Source organism: Musca autumnalis, unplaced genomic scaffold (genome assembly GCF_047663935.1).
Source record: "Musca autumnalis isolate F117 unplaced genomic scaffold, ASM4766393v1 scaffold_1, whole genome shotgun sequence".
In the NCBI taxonomy this organism is placed as follows: domain Eukaryota; kingdom Metazoa; phylum Arthropoda; class Insecta; order Diptera; family Muscidae; genus Musca; species Musca autumnalis.
In genome coordinates, this window is record NW_027411644.1 from 133,449,449 (window position 1) to 133,468,561 (window position 19,113).

The 19,113-nt window shown below is 35.4% G+C and overlaps 1 protein-coding gene and 1 pseudogene across 1 annotated transcript; both read right to left on the bottom strand.

The window, feature by feature from the left end:
* Positions 1-4,351: 4,351 nt before the first annotated feature.
* LOC141403736 (myosin light chain kinase, smooth muscle-like) lies at positions 4,352-8,852 on the bottom strand (annotated as a pseudogene).
* A 470-nt stretch (positions 8,853-9,322) lies between these two features.
* Positions 9,323-11,121, bottom strand: LOC141403849 (myosin light chain kinase, smooth muscle-like). Its single transcript, XM_073986923.1, has 2 exons — positions 10,892-11,121; positions 9,323-9,701 (listed from the first exon to the last, which is right to left on the bottom strand). Exons 1-2 carry the CDS (start codon positions 10,996-10,998, stop codon positions 9,323-9,325), a joined length of 486 nt encoding a protein of 161 aa, XP_073843024.1. The 5' UTR covers positions 10,999-11,121.
* Positions 11,122-19,113: the final 7,992 nt, after the last annotated feature.

Consider the following 19,113-nt stretch of genomic DNA (forward strand, 5'->3'; position numbering starts at 1 on the left):
TGTTTAGGGTATATACACTTTCATACGGGCAAAATGTGCCTCATCGAAATAATGGTTTTAGACCCCAAGTATGTTTGGACGAAATGTGTTTCAGACAATTTGGAGTCGATTGAGCAATGTCCGTCCGTCTGTCTGTCTGGCTGGCTGGAGCGCACGATAACTCTCGAAGGGATGAACCGATTCGGTTCAAATTTTGGCTTTCGTAATATTTTGCCCAAACTTAGTTTAAGTTCGAAGATGGGCTATATCGGTCCACTCCTTCCGGTACCTCCCACACAAAAGTTCGAAAATGTTCCGAAAATTTGTGCGCATGATAACTCTTAAAGGGAGTAACTGATTTGGTCCATACTTTGCACATCGTGAAACTTTTACCAGACTTAGATAAGGTTTCAATATCGACTCAATCGGTCCACTCCTTCGGGTACATCCCACACAAAATTTCGGAAAAGTTCAGTTTAGGGCCATGTCTCGAATCGCTTTGATTTTTGTTTTAGCAACTTGTATTCACGGCCCCCCATACGGCGGTACAAGTTTCATCAGGGGCAAAACCCTAATTCCTGAGAAAATAGCCTGAAAGGTTCAAAAACCCCTATGACACCGTGTGTAGTGGTTGGAGCGCAAGATAACTCTCGAACGGATCTGCCGATTCGATCCAAAATTTGGCCTTCATAATATTTTGTCCAAACTAAGTTTAAGTTCGAAGATAAGCCATATCGGTTCACTCCTTCAGGTACCTCCCCCACAAAAATTCAAAAATGTTCGGGAAAAATTGTGCGTACGATAACTCTTGAAGGGACGGACGGATTTGGTCCATACTTTACGCATCCTAATATATCTACCAGATATAGATCAGGTTTGAATATGGACTATTTTTGCCCATTCCTTCGGGTACCTCCCACACAAAATTTCGGATAAGTTCACTTTATGACCAGCTCTTGACTGACTTTGATTTCTGATGACGCAACTTGCAATCGCTGACTCAATTACAACAGTAAAAGTTTTTTCAGTGGCATATCCAACTGATCGCAACACTGCGAAACATCCCTAACCGCGACATTATTGTGCTCATCGGAGACTTTAATGCAAAAATCGGAACCGAAAATAAGGACATTACGCACGTAATAGGAAAACACGGCCTGGGCTTAAAGAACAACAACAAATGTTTGCGCATCATATTAAAAGTGTTTTGGCCAAACACCATATCAAACGACGAACTCTTAAGACAGACAAAGGAAGATCCAATACTGCAACAGATTATAAGACGAAAGTGGAAATGGATTGGCCATACATTGCGCAAACCAATTAACAGCATCACCAGAACAGCCTTGGAGTGGAACCCTCAGGGAAACCGTCGACCCGGACGTCCAAAAAATACTTGGAGGAGAACCATAAAGACTGAATTAAACCAGATAAATAAATCTTTCGATGAAATAAAATTAATATGTCAAGATAGATTAAGATGGAAATGTATTATAGAAGCCCTATGTTCCCAAGTGGAATAATAAAGGAAAAAAAAAAAATCCATACTTCTTGGGAAAACTGCCCGAAAGTTGTAAAAACCCCCTGTGGCACCATATGTAGACCAATTTGGTCCAAAATTTTGCCTTGGTCATATTTTGTCCAAACTTAGTTTAACTTTTAAAATGGCCCATATCGGTCCTCTCCTTAGGCGATCCTTTGGAAATTTATACCGATGATGTACAGCCATATTATGTTTTCCGTGTACAAGTCTATGCTTCCTGGCAACTGGCCAACAGGTGTACGATAACCCACTGAAATGACTAGTGGGCGAGATATCTATCGAAAAGATATGGTTCTCAAAATAAGATCCACTTCCGTAATGCACTATGTCGGTTCATTCCCTTTAATCCTAATCCACTTTTTTGTCGGCAAGTTCAAATGTCCAAAAAGTGCCACAAAATTCTGAAAAGACCCTAAATACATTCGATCTGTCCGTAGATGAAAGTTCCAATTCAAATATGCTGAGGGTATATCTCTGTCGGCAAAGCCGACTGATACTTTTTTACTTGTTTTATTTTTAATTTCATCACAAAAATCAGCTGTTGTCGAAAAGAAAAGAATGGTTATTGACAACTTTGAAAATATACACTATACACTACCGGTCATCTGAATAGGTTTGAATTTTTTTCTTTTTATATGTTAAGGTATCTTCTGATGTGTTCGTATTGCAGATCCATGCTATTTAGTTTTTGAGAGTCCTATACTATGCCAACATTCCCAAGAAAAAACTTGACGGTGTTGCCATATTTTCGGAAAATATCCCAATTATAATAAAAAATGTACAAAAAAGTGTCCAATTTTTGCGATCATCAGAATAGGTTTGAATCAAAAAAAATTGAAAAATTGTACTACTCAAGCAAATAATGCGCAGTTTTTTGGTTTAGTTTAGTAAAATGGAACATTCTGATAAATCCTACAACAAATTTGACCCGCTTTATTTGGAACGTGGGTTCAATTCTCAACATGGAAAAGTTACCAAGAACTTTTAGATAAAATCAAGAAATATTCAAACAAAAACGTTTTATAAACTTGCTTTAAATGACTTTTTGATTTTGTTAGATCTCTTCTGAGCTTCGAAAATTGTCTGAGAGCAAATACCAAGTGTAGCCATCTTATTAGGATCGATAATTTAGAAAGGTCATTGAAAATAGTTGGTATTTTAGTTCAAGTTTCATTTTTTAACTAACCTTGCAGTACAAATTTATGCATTATCATACTCACAAATCCACCATAGTTGACCACACGTATCATAAATGTTCGAAAATTGGTATGGATGAATGTTTCATCGACGACAATAAAGTAGAAAATTGTAATTCAAATTTAAGTCAAAGGGGCATGATATCACCGACTTTTATAGTGCTGTAATACCTATATAGTCAGGTCAAAAAGTTTTTTTCTGTTCATAAGTCATAAAACAAACACGAATAAGTACAAAAGAATGAACTACAGCACTATAAAAGTCGGCGATATCATGTCCCTTTCAGTTAAATTTGAATTACAATTTTCTACTTTATTGTCGTCGAAGAAACATTGTTCCAGACCAATTTTCGAACATTTATGATACGTGTGGTCAACTATGGTGGATTTGTGAGTATGATAATGCATAAATTTGTACTGCAAGGTTAGTTAAAAAATGAAACTTGAACTAAAATACCAACTATTTTCAATGACCTTTCTAAATTATCGATCCTAATAAGATGGCTACACTTGGTATTTGCTCTCAGACAATTTTCGAAGCTCAGAAGAGATCTAACGAAATCAAAAAGTCATTTAAAGCAAGTTTATAAAACGTTTTTGTTTGAATATTTCTTGATTTTATCTAAAAGTTCTTGGTAACTTTTCCATGTTGAGAATTGAACCCACGTTCCAAATAAAGCGGGTCAAATTTGTTGTAGGATTTATCAGAATGTTCCATTTTACTAAACTAAACCAAAAAACTGCGCATTATTTGCTTGAGTAGTACAATTTTTCAATTTTTTTTGATTCAAACCTATTCTGATGATCGCAAAAATTGGACACTTTTTTGTACATTTTTTATTATAATTGGGATATTTTCCGAAAATATGGCAACACCGTCAAGTTTTTTCTTGGGAATGTTGGCATAGTATAGGACTCTCAAAAACTAAATAGCATGGATCTGCAATACGAACACATCAGAAGATACCTTAACATATAAAAAGAAAAAAATTCAAACCTATTCAGATGACCGCTAGTGTACATCTGATTGTTGAAGGTGTTTAGTGATATACGAGTGATTACGCAAACTTTCGTACATTGTCAAAGTTCAAAATCAATACATATTAGCTGTGTTCCTTCACCTACCTGAGGTTACCATTTTTAACCTGCAAAGCGTTCCTTAAGGCACATATGCCTTTCTCTTCTACCACAGGCTACTAGACAAATTTCTTCAGGTAAAAAATGGTAGAACTGTTTTTTCGACATTTGTTTGACGATTATTTCACAATGAAGAAACAAATGAACGAAAAACAGACGAAAAAGTCGAACGCTAACAAAACAAAATTAAAAACTGTGAAATAAAAAAAGAAATTTGATTTTTTGTGTTTCTTTTTGACATTGCCAACAGATCTACAATTTTTCCGTTCCTTTACTTTTCTGGTAAAATATTAATGAGAGAGCAATTTTGACACTTTTCTCTTTTACCATTTTTACCATTAAAAAAGTAAAGGAAAAAAGCTATTTATCGTTCGACGGGATTTTTCTTACCTAAGTGTTTAATCATACTAATAATTAATTTACCGATATAATAATACAATAACCAAAATAATAAATTTAAATATAGGAAATTTATAAAGTCTGAAAAAATTATACGGATTTTCAAATTCATGAAATAGAACGCTTATTTCCACTTTTATTGATTGCAAATTTTCAAATTTCGTAGATAAATTTTAATCAAACATGGAACCATCAATCCATATATAAAAAGTGATTCAGGGGCTAAATGCCTTCAACAATAACTACACACTCGGTTTCATCTTCTCCATGACAATTCGTTGCTTTACATGTGTATTTGCCTGAATCCGACGGCCTGCAGTCTATAATTTCAAGGGTAACTACGCCGTCAGAATGAGTCATGGAATATTCGTATTTACTAAGCTCTCGCCCATCCTTGTACCATTTGACAGAGGCCACGGGTTTCCCGCTTAAACAACAAAGTAATTTGCAGGTATCACGTGATTGCATAACACGTGGCCGTAACAGGAATGTGAAAGATGGCACTGATTCTGACTCCTCCTGCCAGAATGTATATGGAAGTGGCTCGCGTCTTCGTACTGGTGTGGATTCATGAACATATCTTGGTTGTTATTTAGGCAATGGTGGTACGTTGAGGAAAACAACTTCCTCTCTAGATCCGTAGTGATTTTCTGCTCGAATAATATATTCACCGCGATCCTCTAGTTTTACCCGGTTAATAATGAAATAGTAGTCATCGCCGACGTATCGTTTCATGAATTTGACGCTTTGTCGTAATTCGGAATTATGCGACCAAGACAAAGTAGGAGTGGCAGTAGCAATACAACGACAATAGAACTTTACACTTTGTCCTTCATAACAATATTGTGAAGAGGGACGTATTACGAATCGCGGAGCAGCCTGTCTCGATCAAATGTTGTATCACATATTTTATATTTCTCCATTAAAAGTTTGCGCAATGATGAGTACTCCGAAATTCTTCCCATGGGTATCGCGTAATTACCGGCATTCTAGTTTCTCATTCTCAGTTTATCGCGGAATGCAAGGTAACGGGAGCGTTGAATTTGTTTATTACGATCAGCGTGATCGCCAGTTAGCCATGGGTGAAGGAGACATTCATGTGCTGTCATTCGTTTTCCTTGTTTGCTACAAGCAATTTTCTAATAAAGTCTTTAGCTTCATCCGATATACATATATTTAAAAGCCTCTTCATCAAACTCCCATTGACATGATTTAACATTTTTCAGAGTATTTACGTCATTATCTCCAGCAAATGGCGATAGACCACTTAATAAAATGTAAGTTAAAACTCCAGTTGCCCACATGTCTGTGTAAAATCCAACAGGTTCACGGTTTACTATTTCGGGAGCAGCAAATTCTGCAGTTCCAGTTGTTATCTTTACCTTTTCATTAGGATCAAGGCGGGTGGCAAGACCGAAGTCTATTAATTTTACATTATTACTCTTACGAGTTTGACACATGATGTTCTCAGGTTTTATGTCAAGGTGGACAATGTTCTTTTCGTGCATGTATTTGATACCTTCACAAATTTGTCGCATGTAATGTATAACTTCCGCTTCAGACATTTGGTAATCATCCGCCGTGATACGTTCAAATAATTCTCCACCGGACAAACTGAAAGAATATATATACAGTCAGGGACAAAAATTTACATACACCCCCTAAATCTCGGGTATTAGGGTTAGTAGTGATTTTTATGAAATTCCAAGTATGCAGTTGTATTTCTTCTCACTAATAAACAATATTTAATAGAACAAAAGTATATTCCATAATACAAATAACGGTAAATTTTACAAAAACCTAAAAATGATGGGGACAAAAGTTTACATACACACAAGGAAATATGCGTATTACCGTGCAATTTATGGAATTAACAGCAATATTTATACATTTTATTGTTTTGGCGAATGCCTCTAGGTGTCTGAGATATATTTTAGAGAAAAGAAAATAATTTTTGGGGGTCAAATGCCGTTATTTAAGGTCAAACTTCTTGTATTGCTCGTCAAAGCTGACCCTTCCTTAATTCTTTGCGTTTTTAGGTAATGCACTTTAAAAAACCACAAAATTAGTGTCAGATTGCAAGTCTTGAGACCCTACAAACCTTTGAAGTTGTTCTTGTGCACAAGGAATGTATCGGACTATATTACTTTGTCGTAATTCGGAATTATGCGACCAAGACAAAGTAGGAGTGGCAGTAGCAATACAACGACAATAGAACTTTACACTTTGTCCTTCATAACAAAATTGTGAAGAGGGACGTATTACGAATCGCGGAGCAGCCTGTCTCGATCAAATGTTGTATCACATATTTTATATTTCTCCATTAAAAGTTTGCGCAATGATGAGTACTCCGAAATTCTTCCCATGGGTATCGCGTAATTACCGGCATTCTAGTTTCTCATTCTCAGTTTATCGCGGAATGCAAGGTAACGGGAGCGTTGAATTTGTTTATTACGATCAGCGTGATCGCCAGTTAGCCATGGGTGAAGGAGACATTCATGTGCTGTCATTCGTTTTCCTTGTTTGCTACAAGCAATTTTCTAATAAAGTCTTTAGCTTCATCCGATATACATACAGTGGCGGCCATATAATTAAGAACGACATCGTATTAAAAAGTATTTGACTTGCTACGTTCCAAATATTTGAATATTTATATGGAACAAAATTTGTGAATAAAGTACACGGTAAGCACTTTCAAATAAAGCCAAAACATGTTTTAATTCTCCCTCGTTTATACGAAAGAAACCACGATTTATTAAAATAGTCATAAATCGACCTGGCCACATAATTAAGAACGATATAAGTAAAGGTTACTTTAAGGTAATTTTCATACACAATATGTGAATATATCGTTATGTATTTTAGAAATCGGATACTTTGTTTAATTTTTAGTATCAAATGTCCTTCATTGGTACATATTATTGAGTCTAAGTTTGATAATTAGGGCATACCTAAGGTTTTCCAAAATTTGCCCATAATTTGACGAATTTATTTTATTTTTGGGATCTAAAGCCACAGTTTTGGCTTCCTCTCATCCCCGCTACGACGCTCTGAAGGATACCCTGTGATTGTCGTTCCATAGTCGGCGCTTATTTACCCTTAAATTGGGTTTTATCCCACTTCTTTGTGTCCTTTACGAGGGAATTGTCTGGGAAATTAGCCATTTCCACCTTATAAATCGGTAGGATTGTTGTCTACAGGTAGTAGACAGGAAATAAAACAATAATTTCGTTTTGTGCAAAAAATTGGCCTAACGGTACACCGAACAAAAATGAAAGGTTTAATATTTTGAAAGCCTTCATTGCACAATGTCTTTGTGGGTGTGGTAGGCATAGTTATGTAAGACTTTTTAATCAATGAAGCTCATATTAATATCAAAACCAGTCAAATCAATAATTTTTATGGATGAAAATACAATTTTTGTATAAACTAATGTCTGATGTACATACACAAAATTGTTGTGGAATTCGAGCATTCAAAACATTAGTTAATAAATGTTATATTCGGTGTGGAATTCTTCCAATTCGTGTATATACCTTATATTATTGTTTCATTTCCTGTTTATTACCTGCAGACAAAAATCCTACCGCTTTATAAGGTGGAAATGGCTCTTACGAAACTATTTCCCAGGCAATTCCCTCGTAAAGGACTCAAACAAGTGGGATAAAAGCCAATTTAAGGGTAAATAAGCACCGATTATGGAACGATAATCACAGGGTATCCTTCAGAGCGTCGTAGCGGGGATGAGAGGAAGCCAAAACTGTGGCTTTAGATCCCAAAAACAAAATAAATTCGTCAAATTATGGGCAAATTTTGGAAAACCTTAGGTATGCCCTAATTATCAAACCTAGACTCAATAATATGTACCATTGAAGGACATTTGATACTAAAAATTAATCAAAGTAACCGATTTCTAAAATACATAACGATATATTCACATATTGTGTATGAAAATTACCTTAAAGTAACCTTTACTTATATCGTTCTTAATTATGTGGCCAGGTCGATTTATGACTATTTTAATAAATCGTGGTTTCTTTCGTATAAACGAGGGAGAATTATAACATGTTTTGGCTATAGTTGAAAGTGCTTACAGTGTACTTTATTTACAAATTTTGTTCCATATAAATATTCAAATATTTGGAACGTAGCAAGTCAAATACTTTTTAATACGATGTCGTTCTTAATTATATGGCCGCCACTGTATATTTAAAAGCCTCTTCATCAAACTCCCATTGACATGATTTAACATTTTTCAGAGTATTTACGTCATTATCTCCAGCAAATGGCGATAGACCACTTAATAAAATGTAAGTTAAAACTCCAGTTGCCCACATGTCTGTGTAAAATCCAACAGGTTCACGGTTTACTATTTCGGGAGCAGCAAATTCTGCAGTTCCAGTTGTTATCTTTACCTTTTCATTAGGATCAAGGCGGGTGGCAAGACCGAAGTCTATTAATTTTACATTATTACTCTTACGAGTTTGACACATGATGTTCTCAGGTTTTATGTCAAGGTGGACAATGTTCTTTTCGTGCATGTATTTGACACCTTCACAAATTTGTCGCATGTAATGTATAACTTCCGCTTCAGACATTTGGTAATCATCCGCCGTGATACGTTCAAATAATTCTCCACCGGACAAACTGAAAGAATATATATACAGTCAGGGACAAAAATTTACATACACCCCCTAAATCTCGGGTATTAGGGTTAGTAGTGATTTTTATGAAATTCCAAGTATGCAGTTGTATTTCTTCTCACTAAAAAACAATATTTAATAGAACAAAAGTATATTCCATAATACAAATAACGGTAAATTTTACAAAAACCTAAAAATGATGGGGACAAAAGTTTACATACACCCAAGGAAATATGCGTATTACCGTGCAATTTATGGAATTAACAGCAAAATTTATACATTTTATTGTTTTGGCGAATGCCTCTAGGTGTCTGAGATATATTTTAGAGAAAAGAAAATAATTTTTGGGGGTCAAATGCCGTTATTTAAGGTCAAACTTCTTGTATTGCTCGTCAAAGCTGACCCTTCCTTAATTCTTTGCGTTTTTAGGTAATGCCAGCAAATGGCGATAGACCACTTAATAAAATGTAAGTTAAAACTCCAGTTGCCCACATGTCTGTGTAAAATCCAACAGGTTCACGGTTTACTATTTCGGGAGCAGCAAATTCTGCAGTTCCAGTTGTTATCTTTACCTTTTCATTAGGATCAAGGCGGGTGGCAAGACCGAAGTCTATTAATTTTACATTATTACTCTTACGAGTTTGACACATGATGTTCTCAGGTTTTATGTCAAGGTGGACAATGTTCTTTTCGTGCATGTATTTGACACCTTCACAAATTTGTCGCATGTAATGTATAACTTCCGCTTCAGACATTTGGTAATCATCCGCCGTGATACGTTCAAATAATTCTCCACCGGACAAACTGAAAGAATATATATACAGTCAGGGACAAAAATTTACATACACCCCCTAAATCTCGGGTATTAGGGTTAGTAGTGATTTTTATGAAATTCCAAGTATGCAGTTGTATTTCTTCTCACTAAAAAACAATATTTAATAGAACAAAAGTATATTCCATAATACAAATAACGGTAAATTTTACAAAAACCTAAAAATGATGGGGACAAAAGTTTACATACACCCAAGGAAATATGCGTATTACCGTGCAATTTATGGAATTAACAGCAAAATTTATACATTTTATTGTTTTGGCGAATGCCTCTAGGTGTCTGAGATATATTTTAGAGAAAAGAAAATAATTTTTGGGGGTCAAATGCCGTTATTTAAGGTCAAACTTCTTGTATTGCTCGTCAAAGCTGACCCTTCCTTAATTCTTTGCGTTTTTAGGTAATGCACTTTAAAAAACCACAAAATTAGTGTCAGATTGCAAGTCTTGAGACCCTACAAACCTTTGAAGTTGTTCTTGTGCACAAGGAATGTATCGGACTATATTACAAGGCAATTCAAAGCCTTCTGTATGTAATTTGCGCCAAGAATTCCGTGGAATCTATTCACTTCCTGAGAAATCTGAGGAAAAACGTGCATTTATCGAGGTTCAGGAAGTTATATTGTGCCCAAGAACAACTTCAAAGCTTTCTCGGGCCTCAAGACTTGCAATCTGACACTAACTTTGTTCTTCTTTTAAAGTGCAATACCTAAAAACGCAAAGAATTGAGCAAGGGTAAGCTTTAACAAGCTATACAAGAAGTTTGACCTTAAATAACGGCATTTGACCCCCAAAAATTATTTTCTTTTTTCTAAAATATATCTCAGACACCTAGAGGCATTCGCCAAAACAATAAAATGTATACATTTTGCTGTTAATTCCATAAATTGCACGGTAATACCCATATATCCTTGGGTGTATGTAAACTTTTGTCCCCATAATTTTTAGGTTTTTGTAAAATTTACCGTTATTTGTATTATGGAATATACTTTTGTTCTATTAAATATTGTTTATTAGTAAGAAGAAATAAAACTGCATAGTTGGAATTTCATAAAAATCACTACTAACCCTAATACTCGAGATTTAGGGGGTGTATGTAAACTTTTGTCCCTGACTGTATATATATATTAGAATACTCAAAATATATTTAAGTTCGTAATACTTACAATTCCAAAATCAAAACCATTTCATCGTCATCCTCAAAGGCAACATGTAAATTTATAAGCTTCTGATGATGTAATTGATTCATTACATCAATTTCTCTTCGAATCATGTCTTTTTCAATTGAGTGTGAAACGGGAATAAATTTAGCTGCGAAAACATTACCAGTTTTAAGTTCTCTACACCTGTGCACAACGCCAAAGGCACCAGTGCCAATTTCTTCTAAAATTTTATATTTGTCTTTTGCAAGAAAAATGTAAAAAGTAAACAGACACCTTCCTAGGAAAAACCCGCAAGCAATCAGCTGACTTGCCAAAACAGAACAATTTGTCCGTCATTAAAGGAACCAATGCAAGCAAAAATTTTATATTTTCTTAAAAGTAAAACAAATAAAATGGCCTAAAAAAGAATTTTTACACTTTGCAACTGTGTTCTCCAAGAAAACAATACAATTAGGCTTGCTATTTCCACAATAAAATTGTTTTTAATTTTGAGAAACATAAATCACCGAATAATTAAAAACAGATGACTGATTGTTTTCAGGAACAAGAAGAGCTGCAAGTGGTTGCTAGAAGAAATTTGTCCAGCAAGAATTTGCAAACTCTCTGTACAAGAACTGTCGAAATGTCTCTCTCGGATCGCTCTGTTTTGCTGGACTTTTGTGTTAACAGACGACTTTCAGTGGTACAAATTGTTACAAATTTTAGGATAACCAGACAGACTTAATATATTAGGTAAGCATATAACTGTAATGTTTAGATTTCGTTATATAACATGATGTTTTATGTGACAGGTTTGAAACTTTTATACGCAATTTAGACGTTATTTACAATCATATGTACAAGGAGTTGAACTGGAAGCGATCCCTGAACCTATAAGTATCGTTTCTGATACCATTATTTGCAAATTTCCTCCTTGATTGCGATTTTAAATTAGCAGCATTTTTTCTGTTATAGGTAATGTTTTTATACATTGTTTCATAAACATTTTTTTATATCATAAATTTTCTGTGTTCTTTCTAGCTTTAGAGTTCTTTTACTCCAAAAAGTGGCAAAACTGGAAGCCATTGTTAAGAGAGAGAGAGAGAGAACAAAAACGACTTTCTCTTCTACCACAGGCCACCAGACACATTTCCTCGTTAAGAAAATGAATAATAAAGCAAAGAAAATAAAAGAATAAAGCGCGCAATGCCAAACAAAATGAAAAACAGTGAAATAAAATAAGAAAATTGAATGTGTATGTTTATTTTTGACATTTTTACCAGATATGCAATTTTTGTCGTTCTTTCTGTAACATTTTGCAATTTTATTCTCTACAATTTTTTTATGAGAGAACAATTTTGACAGTTCGTCTTTTGCTATTAAAAAGTAAAGGAACAAAACTTTTATCTCTTCGTCGTGTTCAGCGAATTTTGTTATTGCTCTGTTCCAGAACCTGCAAGAATCTAATAATTTTACTATGTTTTCGATATCATAAAAGACAAATTTGTTGTCGTAGTAAAATTCTTGCCGCGTATACTGCAGTTGAGATAGTTGTTCTGTTCCAGAACCTGCAAAAATTTATTTATATTATATTTAATATTTAAATTTTCAAAAATGGTAGATTCTTATATTTGTGGAACAAAGCAAGTATAAGATAAGTTCTTAAAAAGAAATTCCCCAAATCACCAAGGCGGTTTTTGTCCCCATATCCAAGACCTATATCTCGGGAAGTATGAACTTCCTTGCAATCAGGATCCCAGGGACAACCTATGGTAAAAATTTCAGCCCCATAAGAGAGGTGCTATAATGAGACATTTCCGAAATCGCTCAACAGGTCACAATTATTTTCCAGTCGATGCCAAAATTTTACCAATTCATTGTTGTGGTCTGTTGTCTGTAAAAACTAAGATACAGCTCGCAATATTTAAGATAGAGCTTTATAATTTTTTACATAAGTTCCTATTACACCTTGTGTTGAAAATGGACTATATCTGTCCACGTTTTTAAAAAACCCTCCAAAAACGGCTCCTCCCAATTTTTGGTATTTTGAAGAATTAAGCCTCATCATCTAATTTTGATATATACCCCATAGAATGGTACACCCCGATTTAACGTATTTTGAAAGTTTTAGCCCCATTATCGTTCCGACATGGCTAAAATTTGGTACGTAGTCCCGTTGGAGCGTTAAGCAACCCTGCAGGGATGTTTCGATATATATCATCATTTTAATATAGACTCAATCGAACGTTACCTTCCCATTTGGAAGATATGGCTGCAATTAGGTATTTAATTAGGGTATAAAATATGTCGGCTTAATTCAGTGTTTACTCGTTATACCCTCAGCCTTTAGGCTATGAAGGGTATATACACTTTCATACGGGCAAAATGTGCCTCATCGAAATAATGGTTTTAGACCCCAAGTATGTTTGGACGAAACGTGTTTCAGACAATTTGTAGTCGATTGAGAAATGTCCGTCTGTCTGTTTGTCTGTCTGGCTGGCTGGAGCGCACGATAACTCTCGAAGGGATGAACCGATTCGGTTCAAATTTTGGCTTTCGTAATATTTTGCCCAAACTTAGTTTAAGTTCGAAGATGGGCTATATCGGTCCACTCCTTCCGGTACCTCCTACACAAAAGTTCGAAAATGTTCCGAAAATTTGTGCGCATGATAACTCTTACAGGGAGTAACTGATTTGGTCCATACTTTGCACATCGTTAAACTTTTACCAGACTTAGATAAGGTTTCAATGTCGACTCAATCGGTCCACTCCTTCGGGTACATCCCACACAAAATTTCGGAAAAGTTCAGTTTAGGGCCATCTCTCGAATCGCTTTGATTTTTGTTTTAGCAACTTGTATTCACGGCCCCCCATACGGCGGTACAAGTTTCATCAGGGGCAAAACCCTACTTCCTGAGAAAATAGCCTGAAAGGTTCAAAAACCCCTATGACACCGTGTGTAGTGGTTGGAGCGCAAGATAACTCTCGAACGGATCTGCCGATTCGATCCAAAATTTGGCCTTCATAATATTTTGTCCAAACTAAGTTTAAGTTCGAAGATAAGCCATATCGGTTCACTCCTTCAGGTACCTCCCCCACAAAAATTCAAAAATGTTCGGGAAAAATTGTGCGTACGATAACTCTTGAAGGGACGGACGGATTTGGTCCATACTTTACGCATCCTAATATATCTACCAGATATAGATCAGGTTTGAATATGGACTATATTTGCCCATTCCTTCGGGTACCTCCCACACAAAATTTCGGATGATGACGCAACTTGCAATCGCTGACTCAATTACAACGGTAAAAGTTTTTTCAGTGGCAAGTCCATACTTCTTGGGAAAACTGCCCGAAAGTTGTAAAAACCCCCTGTGGCACCATATGTAGACCAATTTGGTCCAAAATTTTGCCTTGGTCATATTTTGTCCAAACTTAGTTTAACTTTTAAAATGGCCCATATCGGTCCTCTCCTTAGGCGATCCTTTGGAAATTTATACCGATGATGTACAGCCATATTATGTTTTCCGTGTACAAGTCTATGCTTCCTGGCATACTGGCCAACAGGTGTACGATAACCCACTGAAATGACTAGTGGGCGCGATATCAATCGAAAAGATATGGTTCTCAAAATAAGATCCACTTCCGTAATGCACTATGTCGGTTCATTCCCTTTAATCCTAATCCACTTTTTTGTCGGCAAGTTCAAATGTCCAAAAAGTGCCACAAAATTCTGAAAAGACCCTAAATCAGTGTTCGAAAATAAACACTATGGTATCGTACCGTACCGTTCTGTACCGTACCAAGGTGGATAGGTACACTACGATAGTGTACCGCTACGGAACACAAACACAAAAAAATATTTTAGTGATACTGTACCGGAACACAACGATAATCGTAGTGTACCGCATGCCGGAGCACTAAAAATCGTAGTGCTCCGACTGCGGAGGACTAAAAATCGTAGTGTTCCGACTGCGGAGCACTAAAAATTTTAGTGTTCCGACTGCCGGAGCACTAAAAATCGTAGTGCTCCGACTGCGGAGCACTAAAAATTTTAGTGCTCCGACTGCGGAGGACTAAAAATGTTAGTGTTCCGACTGCCAGATCACTAAAAATCATAGCGCACCATGTGTTGGAACACTAAAAAATAATAACTGTATTATGTTTTCTTAGCAAAAATAAATATTTGGTTAAATTTGATAAAATAAAAATTAAGATGAACTGTTACATCCATGTATGTTTAAATTAGTTAAACACATTGCGAAATTTGGTCAAAATTATGAAAAAACAATACTTAGTTTTTGTGGAATGAAACACAAAGATCGTCGTGCCGGAGCACTAAAAATCGTTTTGTACCACGTTTTGAAACTATAAGGTAATGAACCAACCATACATTAATTTATTATGATTTCTGAGAAAATTAAATATTATATATATACTAGCTGACCCGGTCCGCGTTGCTGGCCCGTTTTTAGTTTTCCGTGTAAACATGTATAAACCATCTACATACATATTTATATATCTACACCTTTTCAGATTCAATTCGATTCGTTTTAGGTGTAATTCGAGAATTCCATTTTTAATTCGTAACATTTTATTTGTAATTAGAGAATTGCATTTGTAATTCGAAACATTTCAATTGTAATTCGAATTATTCCATTTGTAATTCGAATTTATCTGTTTGTAATTTGAATTATTATATTTGTAATTCGAATTATTCCATTTGTAATTCGACTTATTTTACTTGTAATTCGAACTATTTTATTTTTAATCCGAATTATTCCATTTGTTCCTTTTTGTTCTTTTCCTTTTTTTAAATGGAATAATTCGAATTACAAATGGAATAATTTGAATTACAAATAGAATAATCGAATTACGAATGAAATGTTGCGATTTTCGAACCGAATTCATGAAATAAAATTTTCAGCAAAACTCTCATGTAATTGTATCTCCAGATTTAAAATAGAAAATTCTTTTAATTATACCCTCCACCATAAGATGAAGGGTATAACTAACATTTTGTTTCCGTTTGTAACACTTCGAATTTTTTGATCAGAATAAGAATGAGTTAATGTAGCGATGTTCTTCAGCTAAAATCGAGCTACAACCCGCAATATTTAACATTGAACTTTGTAATGATATAAACCCAATGTAACTGTACCACCCGATTTTCGGTATTCGCCATTAAATGGATTAAGTCTTCCTTGGGGTATAAGCATTCCCATTCGGTGTCCATATTTTAGCCAAATTATTAAACTGAAATGGCTATAATTTGGTTTCTTGGCTATAATTGGCTATAATTTGTCCGTTGGGGGTCGTAAATGCTCATGCAGAGTATTGTCGCTACAGGCCCACTTTTTGATAAAGCTCCCATAGAACGGTACCTCATGATTTTCTATAGTAAAGAGGTTTTTCATAATTTTCCCACCGAAATGATTGTTGTTGGTCTCCGTCGGGGGTCGTAAACATACCTGCAGAGACTTGTCGGTATAAGTCCATGTTCTGATATAGGCACCGTAGAACAGTTTGGAGGTTTCCCACCGTCATGGCTACAATTTGGTATTTAGTCTTCGTTGTGGGTGGAAGACATTCCCACATAGACTATTCGGTACTTGTTTAGGTTTTTATATAGACTACATAGAACGGTACCTCCCGATTTTCAGTATATGCAAGGTTTTAGCCGCATTATTCAACCGGTATGGCTATACTTGGTATTTAGTCGCCCTTGGAAGTTTCAGCCACATTATCCAACCGAAATGGCTAAAATCTGGTTTCAATATAAATTGTGGTGAATGGTAAAAAAGTTCGGCGCGTTCGAACTTAACGCCGTTTTTACTTCTTGTTAACAAAGTGCTGATTCATTGAATACGTTATTATTTTAAGCTCCTAAACATGTAAACATCAGTGATTCATGAAAAATGAGTTGAATTTATCTAGGCTTTGCTGTATAAAAAACGTGATCTTGATCGAGTTATTCCAAGCACTGAAGTCAACGTTCATGGCGTGTTTGCAGTAAGAATAAAGTTTTCAAAAATTGGACGTAATCGCGGCATTCTGCTTCCAAAACACTCATTAATGGCAGAGGACACCATTGCTGATGTATTGAATACTAATATGTCTAATAATCTCTGAGATTTCGCGATTTGTTAAAACGCGATGTGGGGGAGGTCCCCCACCCACTCAATTTTCGGTATTCTCCAGCCGATTCGGAAGTTTAATTTAGAACATAATGCAGTCTTAAAGAACTTGACATACATTTAGATAGATTATAGATACGCCGCATTGTTGGACCGTCGTTTTAGTGACCAATGCTAATTTCTTAGACGTTCTAGTTTAAAATTATGTTTTGTCTGATTTCTCAATCGATTTTTTGGAAATTCGGTCAAGCGACCTTTAACATTATCGGGGTTGTACTGTATACCAAAATGTGGGGTTGATCGCGCATTCCCACTTATCGATTTTTTTGGAAATTCGGTCAAGGGACCTTTAACATTATCGGGGTTGTACTGTATACCAAAATGTGGGGTTGATCGCGAATTCCCACTTATTGAAGCCAGTGTTTATAGCGTTTTTGTAGTCACGCTTACTGAAATTAAGTATATTATCTATAATTATACAATATTGAAAAATTGGTCTGACCGCGATATTCAACTTCCGAGATGACCATTCAGGATCAAGACAATTATTACCATAGTATTGCAAGCAATTTTTAAACAATATCAAAAATATTTTTGATTTCACGTTTTCTTAAAAAAAATTGTGGGGAAGGTACCCTGGTCACTCAACTGACCAGTATAAAAAATAGCTAAAAACCTATTCTCAGACCTAAAAACTCCACATACCAAATTTCGTGGAATTCGGTCCAGCCGTTTCAGAGGAGTTTAATTTCGAACATCATGGCAGACTCGAAGAATTTTATATATATATAGATATATATATATTTTTTTAATAAATAAAAATTAAAAGAAAATGTGAAAAACATCTGATTTGGGGTTTGGACAATGGACTGTCGGAACACTAAAATTTTTAGTAATCCGGCAGTTGGAACACTACGATTTTTAGTGATCCGGCAGTCGGAACACTACGATTTTTAGTGCTCCGCAGCCAAACACTACGATTTTTATTGTTCCATTCTTTCCATTTTTTAGAGATCCGGCAGTCGGAACACTACGATTTTTAGTACTCCGCAGCCGGACACTACTATTTTTATTGTTTCGATTTTTAGAGATCCGGCAGTCGGAACACTAAAATTTTTAGTGATCCGGCAGTCGGAACACTACGATTTTTAGTGATCCGGCAGTCGGAACACTACGTTTTTTAGTGCTCCGCAGCCGAACACTACGATTTTTATTGTTCCATTGTTTCGATTTTTAGAGATCCGGCAGTCGGAACACTACGATTTTTAGTGATCCGGCAGTCGGAACACTACGATTTTTAGTGATCCGGCAGTCGGAACACTACGATTTTAGTGCTCCGCAGCCGAACACTACGATTTTTATTGATCCGTGTTCTATTAAATTTTATTTTGTTGGCGTTTTTTATTGTTGGACTGCAGAATTTTACATCTTTGTGTTTATTTCAGCTTTAGTCCATATTTTGTTGTATTCAAGTATTTGAATACAACAAATACTTGAATACAACAAAATATGGACTAAAGCTGAAATAAACACAAAGATGTAAAATTCTGCAGTCCAACAATAAAAAACGCCAACAACAATAATAGGCATCAGCACGGCCTTGTTGATCAATGCGTAATGCAAAAACAACAACTTTCTCGTTGTTTTACCCCCGCTTATTGAAGCAACACACTATGTTCGTATTCTTTGCAATGCAAAGACGACATAAAAACAGTGGTGGATATAAAATTCTTTAGTTCGACTCAAATTGTAGGGTAATCAGTTTTAGGGCCATATAGCAAATTTCTCATTTTGTTTAATTTGCTGGATGGGCTTATTGACCTGTTTATCGATACAGAGTCGGCGGAAAAGGGAACTGATGAAGTTGTTTGGTGACAACTGAAACTATAGTATTCCCGACCCTCCGCCCGCAACTAATCAATTTCATATCCACTGTAAAACATTTTGTTGTTATTCAAATACTTGAATACAACAAAATATGGACTAAAGCTGAAATAAACACAAAGATGTAAATTTTATTTTTTAATTTGTTTTTATTAAAAAAATTATAAAATATTTAATTTTCCTCACAAATCATAATAAACTCATGTATCCACAGTCAGAACACTA